The 25348-nt window shown below is 41.4% G+C and overlaps 1 protein-coding gene across 6 annotated transcripts in view; it reads left to right on the top strand.

The window, feature by feature from the left end:
* ccdc88c (coiled-coil domain containing 88C) overlaps window positions 1–25348 on the top strand; it is a 67264-nt gene that overhangs the window by 21715 nt on the left and 20201 nt on the right. For 3 of the 6 annotated variants that reach the window (XR_006374547.1, XM_044166406.1, XM_044166408.1), the window contains exons 5-21: window positions 3495–3553; window positions 4590–4673; window positions 6983–7126; window positions 7474–7700; window positions 8359–8440; window positions 9665–9823; window positions 11804–11950; window positions 13744–13894; window positions 13979–14178; window positions 14357–14494; window positions 14620–14904; window positions 15182–15979; window positions 16857–16984; window positions 17107–17248; window positions 23012–23143; window positions 23500–23661; window positions 23801–24078. Coding sequence is in view for 5 of the 6 variants with exons in the window: in XM_044166406.1 (XP_044022341.1) it covers window positions 3495–3553; window positions 4590–4673; window positions 6983–7126; window positions 7474–7700; window positions 8359–8440; window positions 9665–9823; window positions 11804–11950; window positions 13744–13894; window positions 13979–14178; window positions 14357–14494; window positions 14620–14904; window positions 15182–15979; window positions 16857–16984; window positions 17107–17248; window positions 23012–23143; window positions 23500–23661; window positions 23801–24078 (3316 nt within the window). In the remaining variant the exon portion in view is untranslated. The remainder of the gene's footprint in view (window positions 1–3494; window positions 3554–4589; window positions 4674–6982; window positions 7127–7473; window positions 7701–8358; window positions 8441–9664; window positions 9824–11803; window positions 11951–13743; window positions 13895–13978; window positions 14179–14356; window positions 14495–14619; window positions 14905–15181; window positions 15980–16856; window positions 16985–17106; window positions 17249–23011; window positions 23144–23499; window positions 23662–23800; window positions 24079–25348) is intronic. The other 3 variants (XM_044166407.1, XM_044166410.1, XM_044166409.1) reach the window with 3 other exon arrangements.

Here is a 25348-nt window from a genome sequence, read left to right as displayed (position 1 = left end):
GGTCCGTGGTGTAGATGGTGAAGAGAAAGGGAGAGAGGACAGTCCCCTGAGGGGCCCCAGTGTTGCTGACCACGCTGTCTGACACACAGTGCTGCAGGCACATGTGCTGTGGTCTGCCAGTCAGGTAGTCCACAATCCAGGACACAAGTGGGGCATCCACCTGCATTGCTGCCAGCTTCTCACCCAGCAGGGCTGGCCGGATGGTGTTGAAAGCACTGGAGAAGTCAAAAAACATGATCCTCACCGTGCTTGCCGGCCTGTCCAGGTGGGTGTGGATGCGGTTAAGCAGGTAGATGATGGCGTCCTCAACTCCCAGTCGGGGCTGGTAGGCGAACTGAAGGGGATCCAGGAGGGGTCTGACCATGGGCCGCAGCTGTACCAGCACTAGTCTCTCCAGGGTCTTCATTATGTGGGAGGTCAGTGCCACCGGTCTGTAGTCCTTGGAGCCACTGGGACGTGGCGTCTTCGGCACAGGAACGAGGCAAGATGTCTTCCACAGAACAGGGACCCTTTGAAGACTCAGGCTCAGGTTGAAGACATGTTGAAGGACTCCACATAGCTGGGGGGCACAGGCTTTTAGCACCCCGGGGCGAACGCCATCGGGGCCTGCAACCTTGTTTGAGTGGAGTTTCATCATCCGTCCTCTCACCTGGTCAGCAGTCAGGCACACAGCAGAGGTTACAGGTGGGGGAGGGGGGAGTCATTAGTGTGAAGAGGGCTGTTAGCCTGATGGGGAGGGGGGAGCGGAGTACTCTTGAGGGCCGACAGCAGCTGAGTTAGAGGGGGGATGAGCAGGAGCCGGTGTGTCGAATCTGTTAAAGAACCGATTAAGTACGTTGGCCCTGTCCAAGCTGCCTTCAACTCCTCTGCTGCCAGTCGGTCTGAAGCCAGTGATGCTCTTCATGCCGCTCCAGACCTCTCTCATGTTGTTCTGCTGGAGTATCCGCTCCAGCTTCCTCCTGTACTTCTCCTTGGCCTCCCTGATTTTCACCTTCAGGTCGGCCTGGATTGCCCTCACCTCCTCCCTATTACCATCAGTAAAGGCCCTCCTCTTGGCATTCAGGATGTCCTTGATGTCCTTTGTTACCAACGGTTTGTTATTTGGATAACAATGGACCATCTTAGTTGGGACATTGCAGTCCACACAGAAGTTAATGTAGCCAGTAATGCACTCAGTGAGTCCGTCAATGTCCTGTCCATGAGGCTCACAGAGTACATCCCAGTTTGTGACCTCAAAACATTCCTACAGTGTCTCATAGGCCTCCTCTGACCATCCTCACTGTCCTTGTGGTCGCGGGCTGCCTTTTAACCAGAGGCACATAGCAGGGTTTAAGGTAAACCAGGTTGTGGTCTGACCTACCCGGGGGGGAGGGAAGAGCTGTATGCGTCCTTAACGTTGGCATACAGCAGGTCCAGTGTCCTCTTCTCTCTAGTAGGAAAACTCACATACTAGGTGAAATTAGTCAGCGTTGTTGAAACACTGACATGGTTCAAGTCACCCGAGATTAATATGAGTGCACTCGGGTGTTGAGTCTGGAGTTGTGCTATAGCGGTGTGATGCCGGGTTAGCAGAGGGGGGGATGTAAACAGCCACAACAATGGCATGTGAAAATTCATGTGGCAGATAATATGGCCGGAGTCCTACAGCTAACAGTTCAATGTCTGGGCTACAGATACTCTGCTTGATGGTAACGTGACCAGGGTTACACCATCTGTTGTTAACTAGAACAGCCCGCCGCCTTTCTGCTTACCGCTCCTGGTGTGATCCCTGTCGGCCTGTACAGTCTGAAAGCCGTCGATGGAAACGTTATGATCCAGGATATCCTGGTGTAGCCATGTCTCTGAGAAGCACATCAAACTACACTCACGGAACTCCTTCTGACCCGGGCTAACGCCGTTAGCTCATCCATTTTATTCGCCAGCGATCTCACATTGCCCATGACAAGAGAAGGCAGACACGGCTTAAATCTCTTATTCTTAAGTCTCTTTTGTCTGCACCCCTCGCTCTTCCCTCGCCACTTCGTTCCACCTCTGCATCCTCGGTGTGTCCTCCTCCAGATCTCAGTGGGGACATCGGTAGTCCTGGGCGCCCTGCCACTCGGCTTCAGCGCAATCAGCTGTTCCCTGGTGTAAACAATGCAGCCAAACAGCTGTTCTGCAGCGGTGTTCCGACAGAGTAGCAGGAGAAGAAGCTATATAGTGATGTAAGTGAGTAAGTGGTTGCAATCTGCTTGGACCCTGTCAATGCCGCTTGCAGCTTTAATTCCCTTTGATCCCAGGACTTAATCTTATACAGAATCCAAGGTCTGCACTGAATTGTGTAAAAAATATTTATGTATGTTTCTTTTTCTACGTGGATTCTGCTTTCATAATATCATTTTCAACATTGGTCTCTTGGAGAATTTAAATTATTGCTGCAGGAACTGTGGGTAGTTTCTTTTTGCTGTTGATTTTATGATTCATATAAGGCACAGGATTAGGTGATTAGATGCTTTATTGATTTACTGCTTGATAGTTTGAACTTTAATATGCAGTGAAGTTACATGATGGCCATTGATTGAAAGAAAATTCATGATGATATATTTTTATTGATGTCATTGCATGTACTTTATGTAGTCTCACATGTACTCTTCTGCAGTGAACCTCAGTGAGGTTTTCGTGTTTAGATAAAGGTGAAAAACGAAATGTGTGATAAGCTGTTGACAGTGACAGAAATAATATAATCTGAGTGGGTGTTCTGCTCTGAATCTTAGTCAGAAAGTTTATTGTATTGCCTAGCAGGTCAAAGATGTCCTGCTAGGGGTGTTGTAAGCATGAAGAATCATTGATGAAGGACTATATTCCCATTCTCCTGAATTTCAGGTATCTTGGTGTGGTATTTTGGTGAACCCAAGTTCAAATTACATCTTTGTTAGCCTTTCAAGAAACCAAACTAAGGGGAAAAATACTTCAGAATTGCTCCAGTGTCTGTGCAGGGAATAGTAACAATGAATAATGTCATTATTATATAATTTCATAATAATAATAATAATAATATTCATAATTTATAATAATTGAGTTAATGATACGATGTCTACTTTAAGAGAGTCATTGTGGATTGTTGTAGTGCACAGATTGTCGATAATGGCTCTGTCTTTGCAGAGTTAAAAACTGTGCTGTTGCTGTTAAATTGTGGTTAAGTTGAATAACAATCGATAGTCTGTAGTCAGCAATTTAAAGGTTAGCTGTAGCATAGTACTGTAACACTGTCTGAGGTGTGAAACAGCCTCAATCACGATCAACCTTTAGATAAATTCTTCAAACATTATGTTCAGAGACTTGCTGTGTGACTTTTGTTAACATTTTCTCTTATAGTAAGTTTTTATTTTCACTTTTGTTCAGCTGTAACATGACTGCTTGTATATAAAGCACTTTTTAAACTCTGCTCCAAAATGTGTTGAATCTTAGTATTTATTCTAATATACAGTTTGTCTCTGTGTTTTGTTTTTTTCCAGCTAAGAGCATGGAGGAGCTGAAAAGTCTTTTGTTGCTGATACTAGGCTGTGCTGTCCAGGTAACACACACATGCTCTTACACACACACACGCCCAAACCCTGCAGCTGACTGTACCACCCAGTCTCTCCTAGGAAGTGTATTTGTGTCTGTTTAGTTTTGCATGTCTGAACACAGCCGATCAGTGTGCCTGCTGATAAGGTGCAGAGTGGGACTGGATGTGGGTGGGACTGCAGGATCAAAATGCACATGGAGTCACATCAATGGTTTATACAGTTATAACCATCAGAATTATGGTACAATATAATGAAAATGTTGGGTATTGACACGGTTTGACTGTTTATGAGCCTTGCTTGAGGGCACTATAACAGTTGTTTAAATATTTGTATAAGTTAATTACAACAACAACAAGATTGGGAGTGTCAAACAGCAAATTTTGAAATCCATTCTTAGGAACCATGAAATTAATTTAAGAATTAGCCAGATACGGCGGTGGAGTTAAGAGTTAAGTGGGTTACCTGTAGTTAAAGAGGAGGGGCTAGCCATCTGGGAGGTTGGGGCACAGGTGATTTCTCTGTCTGTGTGTTTGTTCGTTCAGCTCTTTCTTGTCTCTCATTCCCACCTCTCCCAAGGCTCTGTCTCGCCTTTTTCTTATCTTCCTTTGCCCCTGGCTGTTCTGTTTCTCCCTTCCTCTCTCCCTCCTTCCTAATTTCCCTCCCTTTCTTTCAGTCTTTCCTCCTTTTGTCCCCCTCCCTACCTGTACTGGTTATACTGGTTCCAGGAAAGAGGAAGGCCATGAGGGAGCGATGAATAGAAAGACAGAGGAAAGGAGGGGTGGATAAAGCCACATGAAAATGTTGTTGTACAAAATAACTTTCTCCACCCCAGCAGTGCTCAAATAAACATTTGCGTCGCAATGTTAATTGTCACAATTAAAAAAAACTCGCTTTCTTCATCAAACTACATTTCCCATAGTCCTGTTCTGCTTGACACCAATGTTATGGAAACATATAGAAACATTAACTACCACAATTTTATTCAAATGTGTTTCCTGCTTCACCTTTGTGTGTGTGTGTGTGTGTGTGTGTGTGTGTCAGTGTGAGCGTAAGGAGGAGATGATAGAGAAGATCAAGCTACTGGATATTGAGACCCAAGCTGCCATCGTCTCTCATATCCAAGAGGTCAGTAGAGCACAATGCTAGCCTATAATAAATAGAAATAAACCAGTGATGAATGTAGATCATAAGTTCAAATATGTCAGTCATGTCTCAGTCTTCAGTTTGCTCACTTGTCATGGAGATGGTTCAGTTATCATGTGACCTAAATACATATGGAATTTCAAACTAGTCACCTGATAACAAGTGGTTGTATATAGGGGTAGACCTCTATCTCTGTTCTAAGATGGTCTCCGGTGTCAGATGTAAATGTCTTCCTTGAGCTTTGGCCATTCACTGACTCCAGCAGCCATATGCATAAAACTCTGTAGATTCATGACTAAAACTTTGTGTATGCACAAAGCCAGAAATCTGCATAAGCATTCTCTTCATCAGAATTTTGAAGCAGTGCATTGTCATGGTTGTTTTATAAATCTCAATCATTGTGGAGCTAGGCACACGTGCACAATATACAGTGGTGTGAAAAAGTGTTTGATTTCTTATTTTTTTGCATGTTTGTCACACTTAAATGTTTCAGATCATCAAACAAATTTAAATATTAGTCAAAGATAACACAAGTAAACACAAAATGCAGTTTTTAAATGAAGGTTGTTATATATATTATAAAGGGAAAACAAAATCCAAACCTACATGGCCCTGTGTGAAATAGTGATTGCCCCCTAAACCTAATAACTGGTTGGGCCACCCTTAGCAGCAACAACTGAGCTAACTCAGCACTGAACTTAATGTTAGTCAAGGTGGTTAGAGTTCTGTGTACACTGTGGCAGCTTACAGTCTTCTTCCTATTCACTTGTTAACTTAAAGGCGATTCTGGAGAAATCCAATATCATGACAGATACCATGATACAGAGTGAACAACAACACAGCAAGTAATATATCTAACGTTTGCTAGGTTGTGGGTTAGCTTAACTAGGTTGTGGGTTAGCAAACTGTCCTTAAGCAGACAGTTGCTGCTGCGAAGCCAGAGAGGACGAGACAGTTTCCCGGCCAGCAAACTAGCTCAAAACAGCAATACTACTACTGTAGCAAACATCACAACAGCAAATCTTGGCAAACTAGAAAGTAAGCTGAATGTCTGTGGGCAAGGCAACATCACCTGGCACACAAATCATGGCTGGAATAGTGTTGTGTGGCCCAGTCCGAGCCACTTTGTTTATTTCCCATTTACAGAGTCAGTGCTGTGTACAAACACAGGAGGAGATATTTGCTGAATTTGACAAAAAGACGAGTATTGGATTAGAATCGCATACCCCACCTTTAATTTGTTGGTTGATGTTATTGATGTGTTGATCCTGGAGCAGTGCAGTTTGGTAAAAGTGTCACATACACATATTGGTACCAGATGTCAGGTGGGGTAGAAGCTGTTGTTACATTAGCTACTTGTTCCCTTAAGTCTGTTCACTACAACCCCCTGGCTAACACCATGTGCATTGTTTTATCTCCATGCAAAATGAAACATCCAACATCAGCTGACATCAAAGAACAATAACAGCTTGGTCAGCAGTAATCAATAAAGACTGTGTCCATTTTGTTATGAATGGAATATTTATTATAGGTTCCTCTATTTTCAGACAGTTTGTTTATTTACTTCATCCCTGCTGTATCAAGGGCCTATACTACTAAGCAGGATTTGGGGTTTGCGAGGTAACTTCAGGTTTAACCGTGGGTTTTCAGTCCTATGACGGTGGTTTACTTTTCACCGGGCTAGATCGATATGGTAACTTATGCTGAACATCTAACCTGCTCTGGTGCTCTGAGCAGGTTATGTTGGAGATAACAGATCAACGCATATAAAAGCACCACCTATATAGGCTACTGACCAATCAGTTCTCTTGGAAAATGGCATCACCATTCACAGAAGATCCTGTGGAGCTTGTGTGCGTAATACAAAATAATTACAAAATAAAAGCTTTGTGTGTGGATCCTGAGAGGGTCTCAGGAGTGTTCAGAGACCTACAAATCCCTTGTGCTTTAGTATCCTGATATCATCCTACAACAGAGACTGACTGAAGCACTAAAGCCTTGTACTTTTATAAGATATGAAAGTAAGCCTACATATCGCTTTGAATTATGTTTTTATATTTATCTTTTATTTGCTACCAAGTCCGTTTCACACTGCTCGGGTTGCAGATCAAAGAATAAAGCTAAAATGATCATATAAGAATACATCCAAGCAACACATTAATTTAATGGAATACAATTTTCCTACCTTCCTATTTTTTTTCTTACAATTTTTAGGTTTATTTTAATTAAGTATTGAATTACATTATACTGCAACATTATATTTTTTGTGTGTCTGTGTCTGTTTGTTGCAGGTGACCCATAACCAGCTGAATGTTCTTGACCTGTCCTGGCTGGAGGAAGGATCAGAGCTTGCACATGATGAGCTGGAACCTCTGTCCCGCAATATGGCTGTGTCGCTACGGCAACTGATTGACCAGAGAGACAAAGCCAGTGAGGTACTAAGACTCACACACAACCACCGCTGATATTGGTATTTTATTAATAATGTTAAGGATATTTTATACACTTCTAAAATAGAGTATCTATCTATCTATCGACCGACCACCCGAACGACCAACCCACCCGCCTACCCACCTTAAAGTGCAATTTGTAGTGTTCAATGGTGTAATGCTGTTTCAGAGGATTTTCCACTTGAACACACTAATAAATACAATTATGTCAGGAAATGTATCAAATTTAAAGATATTAAAAGTTGGCAGAAGTCTGCTCATAGCAATATTTCAATGGAAAACAATGAAAACAAGAATTAAACGTGAATTTAGCAAAAATTTCTGCCTTCCAGGTGATTGTAGATCTGACCCAGGAGAAGGACTACCTGTCTAGTCAGCAGCCCCAGGAAGGGTGCCTGGGCATGAGCAACCAAGAGCGTGTGCAGAGTTCTGGAGGTGTGGGAGTGAATAACGGTGGATCAGCTGTGACTGTGTCTGGGCTCACCAAAGAGGAGAAGCAGCATCTGTCTGTGGAGCTCGCTGATACCAAGGCCAAGATCCGCAGATACAGACAAGAACTGTGAGCCTTTTACACCTTAGTCAAACAAAAACGTAAAAACCTGGATGTTGGTCCAGTTGAGCCTACACACGAACTATCAAATAATTTCAAGCTACTCTAATATTTTTATGTTAACAATGGATCATATAACTACTTGTAATGTGAAAGGTGTCGCTAGTGACAACCCACAGAAACAAAGCTTCCCATGTGGCTAAAGCAGCAGCTCATTGTATACTTTTGCACGACAGAGTCCAAATGTTTCTGTGGGTATTGCTGGTTTCAAGCTGAACTGTAGTGATGCAAGCAGCAGCTGGAAGTCATTAAACATCCAACATAGCTTATTATGCTGTTGAGGTCTGATGGATCTACAATGTAATCACATAGGGGATCCATCCATTTGGAGATAAACTATACACTCCCCCTTTACACATAGCAACTGGAAGTCATTCTGCAGAATATACTGTCTAGATTATTCTACCTAGATATATTAAAGACTTACAGTAAGACAGGTCTACTGTATGTTTCTCCAATCTCATTACTGTTAGTTGTCAAACTCTTCAATTACTATCAGCCTATCTTGGCATTACCAGGGGTATGGGTTGTAAAATATTAATTGAAGCTGAGATGTTATTTGTGTGTGTGTGTGTGTGTGTGTGTGTGTGTGTGTGTGTGTTTGCAGGGAGGAGAAGACAGAGCAGTTGATGGATTCAAAACATGAAGTGGAGCGTCTGGATCAGGAGTTACAGAGACTGAAACAAGAGGTCAGTACCCCTGTATAACCAGTAGTGTCAGATCTGTATGACTAGAGGAAAATGATGGAACAAAAGATAAGAAAATCAGTCTGCATAGTTTCTGTCTAAGGCTAGGGTTACACTACACAATTTTTGTCTAGATTCTACACAGGGTTTGGTATTGACTAGTGGCAGTTTTTTTGCTGTTAACTGTATTAGGGATGGTCCAATCAAGTTACGTGAGTTGTTTAATACTGACTATCTTTAGATTCTGAGTCTAATTAGATGTTTTATTTGCCTACATAACACTAATCTAAAGGAGACCTACAGTAGATGGACGTTTTCCTGCTGTGGCAGGAAGGTTTGGATCAGATTTGAACAGGCTTCCTTCTTCATCCTCAGCATGAACAAAGTTCTGAAGTTCAAATGTATTTTTCATGTAAACACAGAATTTAAGGGTGGTTTTTGTTTTTTTAACGCAAAGCAGTTCTGCTCACTTCACTTGCAGGTGACATGCGTTATGTGCAATAAGTTACAATATACAAAACAGAAATTCATTGTAGTCTATACAGTTGATACTGATCATTTTAAAAATGACTATCACACATGGTATAATCCTGTTGATTGGCTTGAGACATCCTTGGTTCTTGTAGTTACATTATTAACCTGTAATGGCTTGTTGACCTTTTACTACTGAAGGAAATGTAGTTATGAGTTATTGGTTAGTAGAGTAAACAAAACAAAGCACATACTACAAGTGTTAACAAACATCAATTTCAACTACACTGTCATACATCAATTTGTTATCTAAACTAAAAAGCTGAAATTGTTTGTAGTAGTTTTCAATTCAATTTTATTGTCATATTATTTCTTTTGAAAATCAACCCAATAATGCAGATCAAAATCCTGAGTCTACAGTTTTAATTTTGGTTCCATTACTGCTGTTACATGGCATTCAAGCTTACTGTCATGAATGACCATAATGCTCCGTACTGATGCTAGGAAGTAGATATCAATGTATACCTGACCTGTCTTTATGCCATTGTCCTTGAATGTGTATAATGGTCTACATTGTGTCTTTCTGTCATGTTCTGTATTATGTTCTAAATTTAATATATTCATTTAAAAAAACAACAACAAATTAAGTTAATGGAAAATTATCTTAATACATATGTATGTGTGTGTGTGTGTGTGTGTGTGTGTGTGTGTGTGTGTGTGTGTGTGTGTGTGTGTGTGTGTGTGTGTGGGGTTCAGAACCAGCTGCTATCTTGTGAGGCTCGTTCAGTCAGAGTGTACCGGGACGAGGTAGACTCACTGAGGGAAAGAGCGGCCCGGGTTGACCGATTGGAGACTGAACTGACCAGATGTAAAGAGAAACTCAATGATGTTCACTTCTACAAGACCAGAGTGGAGGTACAAACACAGCCTCACACTACAAACCAATATACACTTAACCATCATATTAAGGACTGCTACACTTCGAGAGACTATATCCTATGTTGGGAACGAATTGGATAGGATATATACAGTGCATCCGGAAAGTATTCACAGCGCTTCACTTTTTCCACATTTTGTTATGTTACAGCCTTATTCCAAAATGGATTAAATTCATTATTTTCCTCAAAATTCTTCTGTCTAATGACAACGTGAAAGAAGTTTGTTTGAAATCTTTGCAAATTTATTACAAAATCACATGTACATAAGTATTCACAGTCTTTGTGCAATATTTTGTTGAAGCACCTTTGGCACCAATTACAGCCTCAAGTCTTTGAGTATGATGCTACAAGCTTGGCACACCTATTTTTGGGCAGTTTCTCCCATTCTTCTTTGCAGGACCTCTCAAGCTCCATCAGGTTGGATGGGGAGGGTCGGTGCACAGCCATTTTCAGATCTCTCCAGAGATGTTCAATCGGGTTCAAGTCTGAGCTCTGGCAGGGCCACTCAAGGACATTCACAGACATTCCTTTGTTATCTTGGCTGTGTGCTTAGGGTCATTGTCCTATTGGAAGATGAACCTTCGCCCCAGTCTGAGGTCCAGAGCGCTCTGGAGCAGGTTTTCATCAAGGATGTCTCTGTACATTGCTGCATTCATCTTTCCCTCAATTCTGACTAGTCCACCAGTTCCTGCTGCTGAAAAACATCCCCACACCATGATGCTGCCACCACCATGCTTCACTGTAGGGATGGTATTGGCCAGGTGATGAGCGGTGCCTGGTTTTCTCCAGACATGACACTTGGCATTCAGGCCAAAGAGTTCAATCTTTGTTTCATCAGACCAGAGAATTCTTTTTCTCATGGTCTGAGAGTCCTTCAGGCTCATGTCATGTGCCTTTTACCGAGGAGTGGCTTCTGTCTGGCCACTCTACCATACAGGCCTGATTGGTGGAGTGCTGCAGAGATGGTTGTTCTTCTGGAAGGTTCTCCTCTCTCCACAGAGAAATGCTGGAACTCTGTTAGAGTGACCATCGGGTTCTTGGTCACCTCCCTGACTAAGGCCCTTCTCCCCCAATTGCTCAGTTTGGCCAGGCAGCCAGCTCTAGGAAGAGTCCTGGTGGTTCTAAACTTCTTCCATTAACAGATGATGGAGGCCACTGTGCTCATTGGGACCTTCAATGATGCAGATATTTTTCTGTACCCTTCCCCAGATCTGTGCCTCGATACAATTCTGTCTCGGAGGTCTACAGACAATTCCTTGGACTTCATGGCTTGGTTTGTGCTCTGACATGCACTGTTGTGTACCTTTCCAAATCATGTCCAATCAACTGAATTTACCACAGGTGGACTCCAATCAAGTTATAGAAACATCTCAAGGATGATCAGTGGTAACAGAATGCACCTGAGCTCAATTTTGAATGTCATGGCAAAGGCTGTGTACATGTAATTTTTTTTCGTTTTTTATTTTTAATAAATTTGCAAAGATTTTAAACAAACTTCTTTCACGTTGTCATTATGGGGTATTGTTTGTAGAATTTTGACGAAAATAATGAATTTAATCAATTTTGGAATAAGGCTGTAACATAACAAAATGTGGAAAAAGTGAAGTGCTGTGAATACTTTCCGGATGCACTTCATGTTGCAGTGCTTTTCATAGTTTTGATATTTTTCATACTGTACATACTTGTCAGTGACTATTTTCTACTACCAGCTGTACTTAATGTTTTCTTACTTTTGATTAATATATTTTGACATATGTTTCACTGTTGAGTGTTCTGTTTAATAGTGATCAGTTGCTGCTATAGTTGATATACCTGGTTGACTTATAAACTGTATGATTTTCATGAACTTTATACAAGATCACAACCTCTAATTTGCATGGATATGTGTTACTGAAATGCATAAACCTTTCAGCTGAAAGAGGAAACTCAGTGTAAGTGTATGTGTGTGGTCATTCAGGAGCTTCGCGAGGACAACCTGACTCTGATGGAGACAAAGGGGCTGTTGGAGGAGCAGCTGTCAGCCTCTAGGGGGCGCTGTGATAAACTGCACACATTGGAGAAAGACAATCTGTTACTACGAGCTAAAATACACGACCTGGAAATGGTATTATACTATACGCCTGTTATCTGTTATATATACAGCCATATACTAATAAATGTTCTTGCCATTATCAACAATTTATAAGTCAAAATATCATGTATAGGCCTTTTTTAAAGGCTTTTCCAAAGAAAATTCTGAAAGAGAATTTTTTGGCAAAAACATTTACTGTGGTGTGAAAAAGTGTTTACCCCCTTCCTGATTTCTTATTTTTTTGCACGTTTGTCACGCTTAAATGTTTCAGATCATCAAACAAATTTAAATATTATTCCAAGATAACACAAGTATACACAAAATTCAGTTTTTAAATGAAGATGTTATTATTAAGGGAAAACAAAATCCAAACCTACATGGTCCTGTGTGAAATAGTGATTGCCCCCTAAACCTAATAACTGGTTGGTCCACCCTGAGCAGCAACAACTGCAATCAAGTGTTAGCGATAACTTGCAATGTGTCTTTTACAGCGCTGTGGAGGAATTTTGGCCCACTCATCTTTGCAGAATTGTTGTAATTCAGCCACATTGGAGGGTTTTCAAGCATGAACTGCCTTTTTAAGGTCATGCTACAGCATCTCAGTAGGATTCAGGTCAGGAATTTGACTAGGCCACTCCAAAGTCGTCTGTAATGGGACACACACCTTCCAAAAAGTTAAAATTTTGTCTCGTCGGTCCACGGAGTATTTTCCCAAAAGTCTTGGGGATCATCAAGACTTTTGGGAAAATATTCTGTGGACAAAAATTTAACTTTTCGGAAGGTGTGTGTCCCATTACATCTGGCGCAAAAGTAACACCACATTTCAGAAAAAGAACATCATACCAACAGTAAAATACGGTGGTGTTAGTGTGATGGTCTGGGGCTGTTTTGCTGCTTCAGGACCTGGAAGACTTACTGTGATAAATGGAACCATGAATTCTGTTGTCTACCAAAAACTCCTGAAGGAGAATGTCCGGCCATCTGTTCGTGACCTCAAGCTGAAGCAAACTTGGGTTTTGCAGCAGGACAATGATCCAAAACACACCAGCAAGTCCACCTCTGAATGGCTGAAGAAGAACAAAATGAAGACTTTGGAGTGGTCTAGTCAAAGTCCTGACCTGAAGCCTATTGAGATGCTGTGGCATGACCTTTAAAAAGGCAGTTCATGCTCAAAAACCCTCCAATGTGGCTGAATTACAAGAATTCTGCAAAGATAAGTGGACCAAAATTCCTCCACAGCGCTGTAAAAGACTCATTGCAAGTTATCGTAAACGCTTGATTGCACTTTTTGCTGCTAAGGGCGGCCCAACCAGTTATTAGGTTTAGGGGGCAATCACTATTTCACACAGGATAGGTTTGGATTTTGTTTTCCCTTAATAATAACAACCTTCATTTAAAAACTGCATTTTGTGTTTACTTGTGTTATCTTTGACTAATATTTAAATTTGTTTGATGATGTGAAACATTTAAGTGTGACAAACATGCAAAAAAATAAGAAATCAGGAAGGGGGCAAATACTTTTTCACACCACTGTACATACATTCCATGGTTGTATCAGGCAGTTTTGCACTTTACTGGTCCCAAATATCAGAACAAAGCAACTGTATGAATTATGAATGAGGGCTTACTGTATGTGCCAATGGTTTGATTTTTTTAATTTATTTTGTTCTAGTTTATTTTGTTCTAGTTTTGGTCCTTACATGTCAGCACAAAATACTGCCTATTAGCATCCTTAGTTCAAAAGAATTGGTATTAAACTGTTTGTGAAAGTAATCATACGTTTCTGTTAGGTTTGATAATCTTGTGTGTATGTATGTGCTGTGCAGGAGAGGGACAATGAACGTCGGAGGTTGGAGGAGCTGGTAGAGGAGAACATGCTGCTGGAGATTGGACAGAAACAGAGTATGAACGAGTCAGCTCATCTAGGCTGGGAGCTGGAACAGCTGACCAAGAACCATGACAGCACTAACACAGAGAGTAAGACACACACTTTTTTCTATTATATTCTGTTATATCTGTGTGACCAGAAATGTTATTCTCTATATTTTGTCCAAACCAAAGTATTTTTTTCTGCTGCAGCTCGTAAGTCGTTGGTCCATGAGCTGAACGAGTGCGTCTCCAGTCGGTTGTTGAAGCTGGAGAAGGAGAACCGGGAGCTTCAGGCCTCTATAGAGAGACTGAAAGAGGAGAACCACCTCCTGCAGGAACAGCAGCTCCACACCCAGGAGCTGGACAGAGAGAACCAAAGCCTCAGCAAGAAGGTAGGAGGCCTGAATCTGTTAAAATCCCTTGGACAGTGTGGCTTAACACAGGCTGGATCTGCAAAATATATCTGAATTGTTATGGAGAAGAACAGATTAAAATTTTTCTATTACTTGTTACTCATTTGTAGGTTACTTATAACTACAGTACGTTTTATCTTGTTTGCATGTTTGTTAGTTGGAGTGTCTCCAGGGTTTATTGGACCAGGAGAGACTGACCAATCAGGACATGGAGTCTCTGGGAGAGGAAATATTGAAGGAAAAACAGAGTCTGGAGAGTGAAATACACACGCTGAGGGCAGAGAAAGACAGACAGGTAGTTAACACACACACACACACACACACACACACATACACACACTCAGGTAAGACATTGTTAATGTTTGTTATAAGACACAAAAATCCCACTGACACCATGTTCCACTTGTCCTGTCCACTCAGATCTCAGAGTTGGAGAGTGAGAAGCAGCACCTCTCTGATGCAGTGGCGTCCCTTCAAGAGCGCGCTCAGTCTAACAGCGAGGCAAGGGTCCGCGAGGTGGAAGCGGAGAACCGCCTACTGCACCAGAACATCACTGACACCAGTTCCCGATTGGCCAGTTTAGAAACCCAAATCAAACTAGCCAATGAGGAGGCAGAGAGGCTGAGGGAGAGGGCAGGGCGGTGTGAAGAGGTGGAGAGAGAGGCTGCAAGGCTGGAGAGGAGCAGGGACGCTCTGAACAGGGAGGTAATAAAAATAAAAATATTTTATATACAATTTATGTATGTTTTCTTTATATTAAAAGCTAACTGAATTGATACAAAATTACCATATGAGACATATTTTACTATTTTGTATGCCTGTTCTGTGTGCTCGCAGAGCAGAAATGCTCCCTTGTGAGGTTTTCCATTCACCAGGGAGCACAGAGCACAGATACTATTCTGTGCTCTCATATCACGTGCACGCACTTGGTTTTATTGCTGCAGTTTTTGAGACTAATTAAACACTATAATTTTGACTCCAGGTGGCCTCTCTGCGTGCGTGCAGCGAGCGGTCAGAAGCTCTAGAGAAGCAGGTGTCCTCCCTGGAGCAGGAGGTGCACAGGCTAAAACGGGAGGCAGAGGAGGCCCAGCGGGAGCTGCAGCGACTGGGGAGGCATGAGGCGGCGAACAGCCTGCTGTCGAAGGAGAACCTGGACTTGCGCTGCTCCCTGGAAAACCTGCGCTCCTCGTCCGCTCGCCTGGCCACCCTACAGGAGGAGCATAAGGAGGCACAGAAAGAGACACAGGAGCTGCAGAGGAGGCTGGAAGAGGCCAGAGAAGAAGCACAAGTAGAGAGGAAGAGGGTAGAGAGGCTCGAGCTGAACGTGGCAGCTATGAACCAGGAGAAGCATCGCTTAGCGGGGGAAATACAGAGGAGCAAAGAGGAAAGGGAAGAGGTAGAGAGAGAGAGGCGGGAGATACAGGCCAGAGAAGAGGACCTGAGAAGGGAAGTAGAGGAACTGAAAGAGGAACAGAGAAGGAAGGAGGAAGTTGATGAGGAAAGGAGAAAGCTCCAAGTCGACTTGGAGCATTCAGAGAAGGGCAGGAAGCACCTGGAGAAAGAGAGCTGGAGGATCAGAACACTGCTGGAGGGTAAAGAGGCAGACCTAGAGGAGAAAGCCAGGCGATTGGCTACAGTGGAGAAAGAGGGCATGGCTCTCAGTAAGGAAGTGGATAGGTTGAAAGAGGTGGCAGTAAAAGCCAAGGAGTTGGAGAGGGAGAACAAGGATCTGCAGAAACAGGCAACTATTGACAAGCAGACTCTGGCTACTCTGAGAGAGGTGAGAGGAAGAAGCTTCAGTACTTGTCACCCAAGTCTGTAGAAATTGTCAAGATGGAAGAGCTAAAACAATTTTCAGGGGTATCCCCCCTGACAACTTGAATAATATTTGACAAAACAATCTCACCGTAAGGTCAATTTATTAGCTGTTCTGGAGCTTTTAATTGTATCATACAATTTTCATGCAAACAGATGGCGTTTGTTCAGATGTCATGGAATTTTTAGATGTTCAAATTTCCATTTTGTGTGAGCAATTTATGGACTTCTCCATGTCAGCTTAAAAGTCGAGTTTCAAAGTTCATTCTTGACCTTGTAAATAGCACTTGAGAAAATAATCTCAACATAAGGTCCATTTAGTGGCTGTTCTTGAGCTCTCAGTTGTATCACAACATGATCTTCCTCAGCAGAGCCAACATGGATGGGAAGTCCTTAAAGTGCTCAGAAAAATGGACATTTGAACTTTTGAAGGGGGCAATCACTTTTTCACACAGGGCCATGTAGGTTTGTATTTTGTTTTCCCTTAATAATAACAACCATAATTTAAAAACTGAATTTTGTGTTTACTTGTGTTATCTTTGACTAATATTTTATATTTGTTTGATGATCTGAAACATCTAAGAGTGACAAACATGCAAAAAAATATGGAAGTCAGGAAGGGGGCAAACACTTTTGCACACCACTGTATAACCACTCATAGTCCACTATATCAGGGTAGATAATAGTGACTGGTTTATATCCAGTTTTTAATATCTAATATCAGCTCAACATTCAGGCTAACCTACAGTATGAATTGTTCTAATCCTGACACGCATTTTAGTATCTGTATGGAAATGTAGATGTGTTTCATAGTTGTGTGTCATGTATCTTTGTGTCTGCAGGAGCTGGTGTCAGAGAAGCTGAGTGTTCAGCAACAGTGTGTTGAGTTAGAGAGACTCAAAGAAGAGCTGGAGAAGATTGGACTGAACAGAGAAAAACTACTGCAGCAAGAGCACATGCTGGAGGACAGGTAATTTTCTCTAATATGCTGGTATTTTGTTCCCTTTCTAGGGCTACTAATCAGATTGAACTGATTTCATTTTTAGAAATAAATCTTGGATGGGTGATTATTTGACTGACTGTGTATGTCAGCAGGTACAGGCTGCTGGAGTCTCGGCTGGAGGAAACTGTCCAACAGACGATGAAGTTTAAAGAGGAGAAAATCTCTTGTCTAGAAAAGAAAGTAGAGGAAAGCAACACACTCAACGCTACGCTACGTGCCGAGCTAGCCACCGTAAGGACATACATAAAAATTCTTCCCAAAAATCTTTTCAAATTCCTAAAAAAACTCACTTTTCCCAACAACCAAACAGCTATCTAATGTTATCCTCTGTGATGAGACTTAAAGTAAGCTAAAGAATGAAAAGTCATCATTTGCTCACCCACAAGTTAGTGAAAGAATTCCCACTAACCCATTTCCTTGCTTCACTCATCAATTGAGTATTGAAATGGGTTAGTGGGACTTCATTCAAAACTACATTGTATTTAAGTCTGGTAAGTCTTGAGAAGTGCCCTGACTATAACATCAGAAGAGCAACTCGAAACAAAAGCAAACTAGCTCACAAGCTCCAACAACACGAGCTAACACAAGCTTAGCTGGAAAGCTAGCTACAATGGCCACCTCTCACACACAGTGAGCCCCGTTAGAGTGGCGCTAGTGCTATTACCATGAACCAACTGATCGGATTGACGGTGCTGCAGTCTCAGAGAAAATATGTCAACCCCGATTAAGATGTCAATCCAGCCTGTTCAGTCCTCCGTAGATTTGCTTTGCAAACAAATAAATGCCCACTTTGAACTTTGAAAGACTTTCTGCAGCTGAAGCCACCATAAAATCGCTGCAGAGGCAGAATAATTCACTCCTGGACCGCCTCGATGACCTGGAGAATAGGTCCCGTAGGGCCAACCGAATTGTAACATTAAACAACCCCGAGGGCAGCGAAAATAGCAGGGAAAATGATGGCTCTGTAGCATTAGCTAGTGCCATACAACGGCCGACAATAGATCCTCTGTGGCCAACACTAAACCCCCGCGGCTGAAAATAAACAACCGTGGCCATCGCTCAACACCCGCGGCCGCCAATAATCAGCTCCGCACAACGCTCACGTCGGGTTTAAATAGCTGAATGGCTGCCTGTGACCATTCTATGCAAATTCTCTAAAGGTTTTAACCCTTGTGAAGGTGGTGCTCCACTACGAGCGGAGTCCACTGCAGTTGGAAAATAAAAGAATGACACGCTGTCATCTTCACCGGTGGATGTGCACCCAGGGACAGCACAAACATGATAGGGGAAAGAGCAGGGAGAGAGAGAGATAGCTAGATAGATAGATCAAATATCGGCGATATATGGTTAGCTAGCTAATTGCAAAAGGCTAAGTAGAGACGTGTTGGCTCAGACTGAAAGACTTGCAGATTAAGTGGGAGCTGAGAGGTTTTGTTGCAGCTGTTTGTGGGGAATTCTGCCATGGATCTTTTATGATTGGTTCGCAGAATTAATTGCGTAATTTTCATAATAAATATCAGAGCATAACCACACCCAGTTCAAACCCAATATCAGGAAAGTTTACAAAAACTTAAATGACAATATTTCAACTAATTTCTTATACTTTTTAGATGCGTACTATTATATACATAAGACCATAAATTCCGTAGTTAGAGGGCTATTGTGGATTTGGGTTTCTAGTGGGTTTAACAGTATCAAACAAGTCATGTACCAGAGAAGGATACCCTTATGCCTGCTTCATCCTGCCTGGCTCACACTGGGTGACGAAACGCACATCTTCGAGAGGCAAAATCCCGGCTTAAAAAATACGTCACATCACAAATAACCACACTGCCGGGCCCTGTCTACTCCCCAGAGGCGTTTATTTACGCATCGCGATCAAACATCTGTTGCGAGCCTCTTTCCAGGTGTGACAGTTTCTCAGACCTAGCGATCTCTGTGTGGACACCATCTCAACTTGCTGGCTACAATAAAGGACATGTATACAATGTATATTTCCTTTTCATATTTTTAAGTATAAGTCACTGCTCTCATTTAACTTGATACACGGTTATCAGCCTACATGCCTTGGGCTCGCTTTAATTTACAAATGGCTATCTAAGCTTTCGCCACCGCTTAGATTTGAAGCGGGATACAATGTAATAGCTGCTCTCTTGGCTGAAAACATTAAACAAGCGAAATAACATGTTTTGGGTTTTTTTCAAACTGACACAAAAACTAAAAATGCAATGTAATTAATAATTTATATAAGTTCGGCCTAGCCTCTGCAACGAGCTGGATGACGAGCTCTGTACTTCACGCATCAAACCTCACGTGTGCGCGTACCTTGTACACACAAATAACCGTAATATGGATACAATGAAAGCTATTTTATAGGATTAGGTTATAGGTTCAGCAGCCTGTTCATAGCTTTGGGGAAGAAGCTGTTAGTCCATGTGCGTCTGGCTCTGAGACTGCCTGAGGGGAGGGCGGTAAGTATAATTTGAAATCTAATGGGTAGTGCAAAGTACCAAAGGGTAGTGAAAGTCCCAACTTGGCTGATTGTTTTTTTCCTTTTATGTTTAAAAGTTTGCATTACTTTTCCTTTTATAAACACATTTTGACTAGAAATCACTTCAAATGCATTGTTTTTAAATGCAAGGTAATAAAAAAAGTAGTTCCATTTGACTTATCTTTGTTATTATTAAGAAGGACCTGGAGATAAGGGTTTATCTTACCCTGTTCCTCTTACAACCCAGAGTGGAGTTGCTGTTCTTGGTGGGTTTTTGCTTTCTTTTCTCTGGCTTGATATTTTAAGTTTGATGTTTATGATAATGTAAGATAAAGCAGGAACCCTCTCTAATAGCGGGAGGATGTCATTGGAAGTTCAAGTATAGTAAGGGTTACAGGGTTATATATAACTTTGGGCTATTTCAGATTTCAACAGGTTTTGGTTTGTATGCTGCTCATCAGCTTTGTTTTGTTTATGTGTTTTGTTTTTCATTTCTGATCTGGATTATATCATGCCTTGCGGTTAATGTGTCTCAGCTGCCCAAAAACTGATATAAATTTTCTCCAGGAATTACACCAAACAAGGGGAACAGCCATTGTAATTGATAAAAAGATTCAGTTCACTGCGGATGAGACAGTCTCAGACCCACAAGGACGCTTTATTATAGTGTGTGGCTCACTATTCCCCACCCCAGTTTTACTTGTAAATATCTACGCTCCCAACTGGGACACTGCAGGTTTTTATCAACAAATCAAACAATAGAACTGGTGTGCTTAACTCCAATGTCTTTAAAGTATGATGGGTGCTGACCCAAAAATGACAAAATGGCAAAAGAAATAGCCAGCGCTCGCAAATAGTATATAATACTTTTTGATGATGCACAGCAGCAGAAAGACACTGACTGAGTGTTTTTTTCAAAACACTGAGGAAAATGTAGGGCTGAAACAGGTCTGTCCGAGAGACCGACGCCAATCTCTCCTTGCTCTACCCCACCCACATGGCATAGTGACAATCAATCTAATTAGGCGGACACAATATTTTACAAGCTCGGACCAGGTAGAGCAACAGTGAACACACCAGATGCAGATGTGATGATCGGTACCCAGTGGATTTAGCTTGTTTCAATAGGTTACGTCATTAACAACAAGCCTCTTCCACACAGGGACCACTTGCTGTTGTGAAAATGGAATCGTGGGTGAAAAAATCCAAAATGCGACTTGTGTTTTTTGACAAAGTCAACAAAGCAGACACATGCACCTGTATGATACAGCGAGAGAGACGGGGTGGGGCAAGCTGATGTGTGTGTGCAACGGTGTGCAGTAAGAGACAGAGGTGTAGGTGTGTGTGTGTGTGTGTGAATATCCGAATCCCAAAATTGAAAACCGAATACCTATCCGAGGAACGAATAGTCGAATATTCAGGTCCAGCCCAATCTGGGAGGTAATCAATTCCATCAAGAAGATGCAGAGTGGCAAGGTCCCCGGTCCAGATGGTTTCCCGATAGTTTTATACGAAATTCTCCAAATGAGCCCCCCTTCTACTTGAAATGTTAGTGTATTCTCTGAAACAAGGGGCCTTGCATCAAACCCTTACTGAAGCATCCATTACGCTTTTACATAAGCCTGGTAAAGACCCACTGGAATGTAGTTCATACAGGCCTATCTCACTTTTAAACTCAGAAGTTAAGATTTTGGCTAAGCTTATTGCCTCCGGATTGGACAACAGACAGCATTTCAACAGATCAGACAGTCGCCTGTCTTTCACCAACATCCGCAGAGTACTTGTGTCATCCACTCCTCCGCCTCCATAGAGATCCCTGAAGTGATTGTTTCCTTGGATGCAGAGAAGGTGTTTGACAGAGTGGAGTGGGAATATCTGTTTACAATGTTGATTAAATTTAGTTTCGGTCAGTGGTTACGAACAAACTACACATCCATTTCTATAAGGCCAGAGTATCTCAAATACACTCCCCAGTGTTGATGAAAAATGTGACCGATGTCACACTGCAAAGGCACTAAACTAGCAGGGTGTTGGGCTTCTGTGTTCAAAACTCTGTCTGAGGCCACCTAAAGCATCTCTCTGGCTTACTGTCTTGATGCTCTTCCTCAGGTTTGACAAGATCAAATACCATAAAACTTCAATTAAAAGCCAAGTCCTAATTAGACGGCTATTGCTTTTACTGGCCGGGTGTGGCTACTCCTTTTGACAAATAAACGCAGCTCTCAATTAGATGCCGGTTCTGTTTTTATAGTTCTTTGAATGTATAAAACCTCTTAAAGCCCACTAAAAAGTTCTAGTTCTAAGCTGCTTAGAATGCGCATACAAATGTTTAAACTTTTGTCAATATGGACATGCTACACATTAGATTGGTTAGATTCTCCAAAATTCAATCGTTCAGTTCATTTTACAGAAACCATGAGCACCAAAGTATAATTCATTCAGATTTACCTGCATGGTAAACAACAGAGATGGGGAAAAAAGTGTTTCCTCCTTACCTTTGAAGTGGTCATAAAATCCGAAATATGTGTCCATTCCTTGATTATTTATATTCCTTTAGTCTGTAAGGATCCACTGTTCAAAAGAATCAACATGCTCTGCCACTTTGGTTTATTTCAGAGTCAAGGTTGTTCTGAGGGGTGATTGTTGGTGTGGTAAACAAGGGATACTGACTAAACACATGGTTGTTTCCCTGTGGGTCGATGACATCAGGTTCGAATCCTGTCCTGGAAATAGGTGATTTCTGAGCGTTTCAAAAATGTCTTCTTCAAAATAAGGAGAATCTACTGGGGATATATAAATAGCACAGAGATTTAAGTCCCTATCACTTATGCCCAGGCTTTGATCTAATCTTTACCAAATGTGTGATTTACCCTGTTTAACTGGTGATACCACTCCAAGACCAAAACAAAATTTTACCCACATGAAACTTGATATTGAAAACGCAATCAAAATCAATTCTGGGATATGTGGAACAACTTCAGCACAAAGCAACCACATACACTACCCATCCAGAATTAACACTCTCTCTCGATGCGTTGTCTCTCGGAGCTAGATCAAATAAATGATTCGTAATTCATATGTTATTCGAAAGCCTAATTTTTATACAAGTAATGTACAGTTTAGAAGGACAGAAATAATGAGGCAATGATGGCAGTCCTGACTAGAATAACTAGCTATACTATGTAGTGGTAAAGGACCTCACACGTCACTCCTACTTTAAAAGGTTAAAAAACCCTGATGGGAAACCTGATGTGAGGGAGGGGAAAATGGAAAAAGAAATGGACAGACGAAACATCTGTAACTGTATTTATCCATTGCAATGCTGGTCTCTAATAAAAATAATTACAAAATAAAAAAGAAATGGGTTAATGATTTTCCATATGTATGGAATGTGGAAATTGGCATCAATATTATAATAATAATTATTATTATATTGCAATATTAATTATTAATTCAGATGTTTATTATTATTAGCAATAACGTATTATATATTATTGCTGTAGGCTCTGCGTCAGCAACAGGAGGAGGAAGAAAACCACAATTCCCAGCAGCGCTCTGGGAGCGACCGAGGTCAAGGGTCAGCCACTGCTGAACTACTACGAATCAAAGATCATCTTATTGATGTAGAAAAGAATGTAAGATTTTCCTTCTTTAATTCCTGAATAAAAACCTCACTGTGCATCTCCTACATCTCCTATTAATCATGTTTCTGTTTTAAAATGTCAGGTATTGCATATTTTTATATTTCTAACTTTATCTGTTTTTTGGATATTTTATGTAGCATATTTAATGTTCTTTTATGTTTTTATTTTCCTATAATTCATTTGCACTTTTTTTTGCACAGTGTACACTACATAAACATATATAATTAGTGTATTAAATGTTATCTGTTCAATTATTGGACCATCTTTGTCACAGAAATTACTTGATGTGTCTCTTGTTTACCATTTGGATGAGTTATTAATTGTATTGGTATCATTATTTTCTGCAGAATGCCTCTCTGCAGACAGAGAGCAGTCTATTGAAGGAGCAGCTCAAACAGCTGGAGAACCAGAACACATCTCTTAACTACCAGATGGTGACGCTGCAGCGGCACACCACCACCCTGCAGGAACAGAATTCAGCCTTACATACACAGACAGCCAAACTACAGGTAAACAATCTGCTCTTCAGTCACATTGTGTTTTTGTAAAACAGGGCTAATAAGTTGCAGTAATTTGTACTATATTTCTCCAGTTAATGTCTTTTTTTTCTTTTTTTTTCATTTCATAATGGATCTCATTGTGTCTTAGGTGGAGAACTCCACTCTCTCCTCCCAGAGTGCATCTCTCATGGCCCAGAATGCTGTGCTGCAGGGCCAAGTTACCGCCTTGGAGACAGAGGTAGAGTCGTGGCAGCGACAGCGCGAGGAGGCTTGGCGAGGCAGAGAAAATGTGCTCAGCGACCATGAACGCCTGCTCAGCGTTCATGAGAGGCAAGCACATGAGTATGAGCAGCTGATCAGTCAGCACACTGCAGTGAAAGGCAAACAGAGGGCGCTAGAGAGTGAACACAGGACGCTGCACAGCAAGTAAGTGAATAACATACAAACCTTACTAACAGTATAGAGATAGGTCATTGATAATCCTTAGTTTGCAGAGTACTCTAAAAGAGCAATGTGAGGTAAACACATGACCAAAAAATTATCAGTGAAGAAAATTTTGTAGATGATAAGATTAGTAAGGCCTTTTGTTCTAAAGGTTGTTATTTATAGACTGTGTATAATGTTACTTAAGTTTGACTAAGAGAAATTTTGTGTTGAGTCAGATGACAAATGAACAACTGTTGTTGCATTTCATCAGCATTTAATGGAAGATCAAATGAATTTAGTCCTCCGTAAAAGTCACAGTGAAATAGCGATTTTAGCAACTTTAGATTTCAGACGGTGTAGTCCCTCATTCGTCCAGGAGTGTTCTATCGTAGAAAAGGTTTCAGTCGTAGTCATCTGGACACTGTTTTCAGAATCAAGGCGTTTGGCTCCCATCCGGAAGTCATTCTCAATTGTGAATGACTTCGGATGGGAGCCAAAACATCTTGATTCTGAAAAACAGTGTCCAGATGACTCGACTGAAAGCCTTTCTACGATAAACTTTAGATTTCGTAATGTGACATTTCCGAGTGAAACAGAGTATGCGTAATAGGTTTAGTTTCGAGAGGGACAAATACTTGAAATTTGATGGGGTTGGGCATGGCTTAGTGATTACTGTGAGCGAATATAGCGTGATATACTGAGCTGTGAAAGATATGGAGCTGTAAGTAAGTAAAGCTTTATTTTTATAGCACTTTTTAAAACACCCAGTTACAAAGTGCTTCACACATACACGCACACGCAAAAAAAACGAAACTGAAACAAACCAAAACATAAGACTGGGATGGAGATCTATAAATAGGCTTGCCTATAGAGATAGGTTTTTAGAAGCCACTTAAGCAGTCCAAAGATTCAGCAAATCTGATGGAAGATGATTCCAGAGGGTTGGGGCTAAAACAGCAGTTCCAGATCCGTAAAAGACAAGATACATCTGATTTTAGCGATATTTCTTAGCTGAAGAAAACAGGTCTGGATGAGCTTGGTAACATGATTTATGTTTCTAAGATTCTTGGTGGTAGATTTGATATTAGTGTGAAATGGTTTGATAAACTGATCAACTGCAGTGGCAAAGTTATCGGGTCCAATTAAAAGAACATTTTTGTCAAGGTTTAGGTGGAGGAAATTATGAGACATCCAATCTTTGGTGGCGGCTAAGCAATCATGGATGGTAAATGGTTAATGGACTGTACTTATATCGTCTTTCTGACTACTC

The sequence above is a fragment of the Siniperca chuatsi genome, linkage group LG15, assembly GCF_020085105.1.
Source record: "Siniperca chuatsi isolate FFG_IHB_CAS linkage group LG15, ASM2008510v1, whole genome shotgun sequence".
Classification (NCBI taxonomy): domain Eukaryota; kingdom Metazoa; phylum Chordata; class Actinopteri; order Centrarchiformes; family Sinipercidae; genus Siniperca; species Siniperca chuatsi.
The sequence above is the reverse complement of the archived record's forward strand: the minus strand, read 5'-3'. Positions and strand labels throughout refer to the sequence as shown.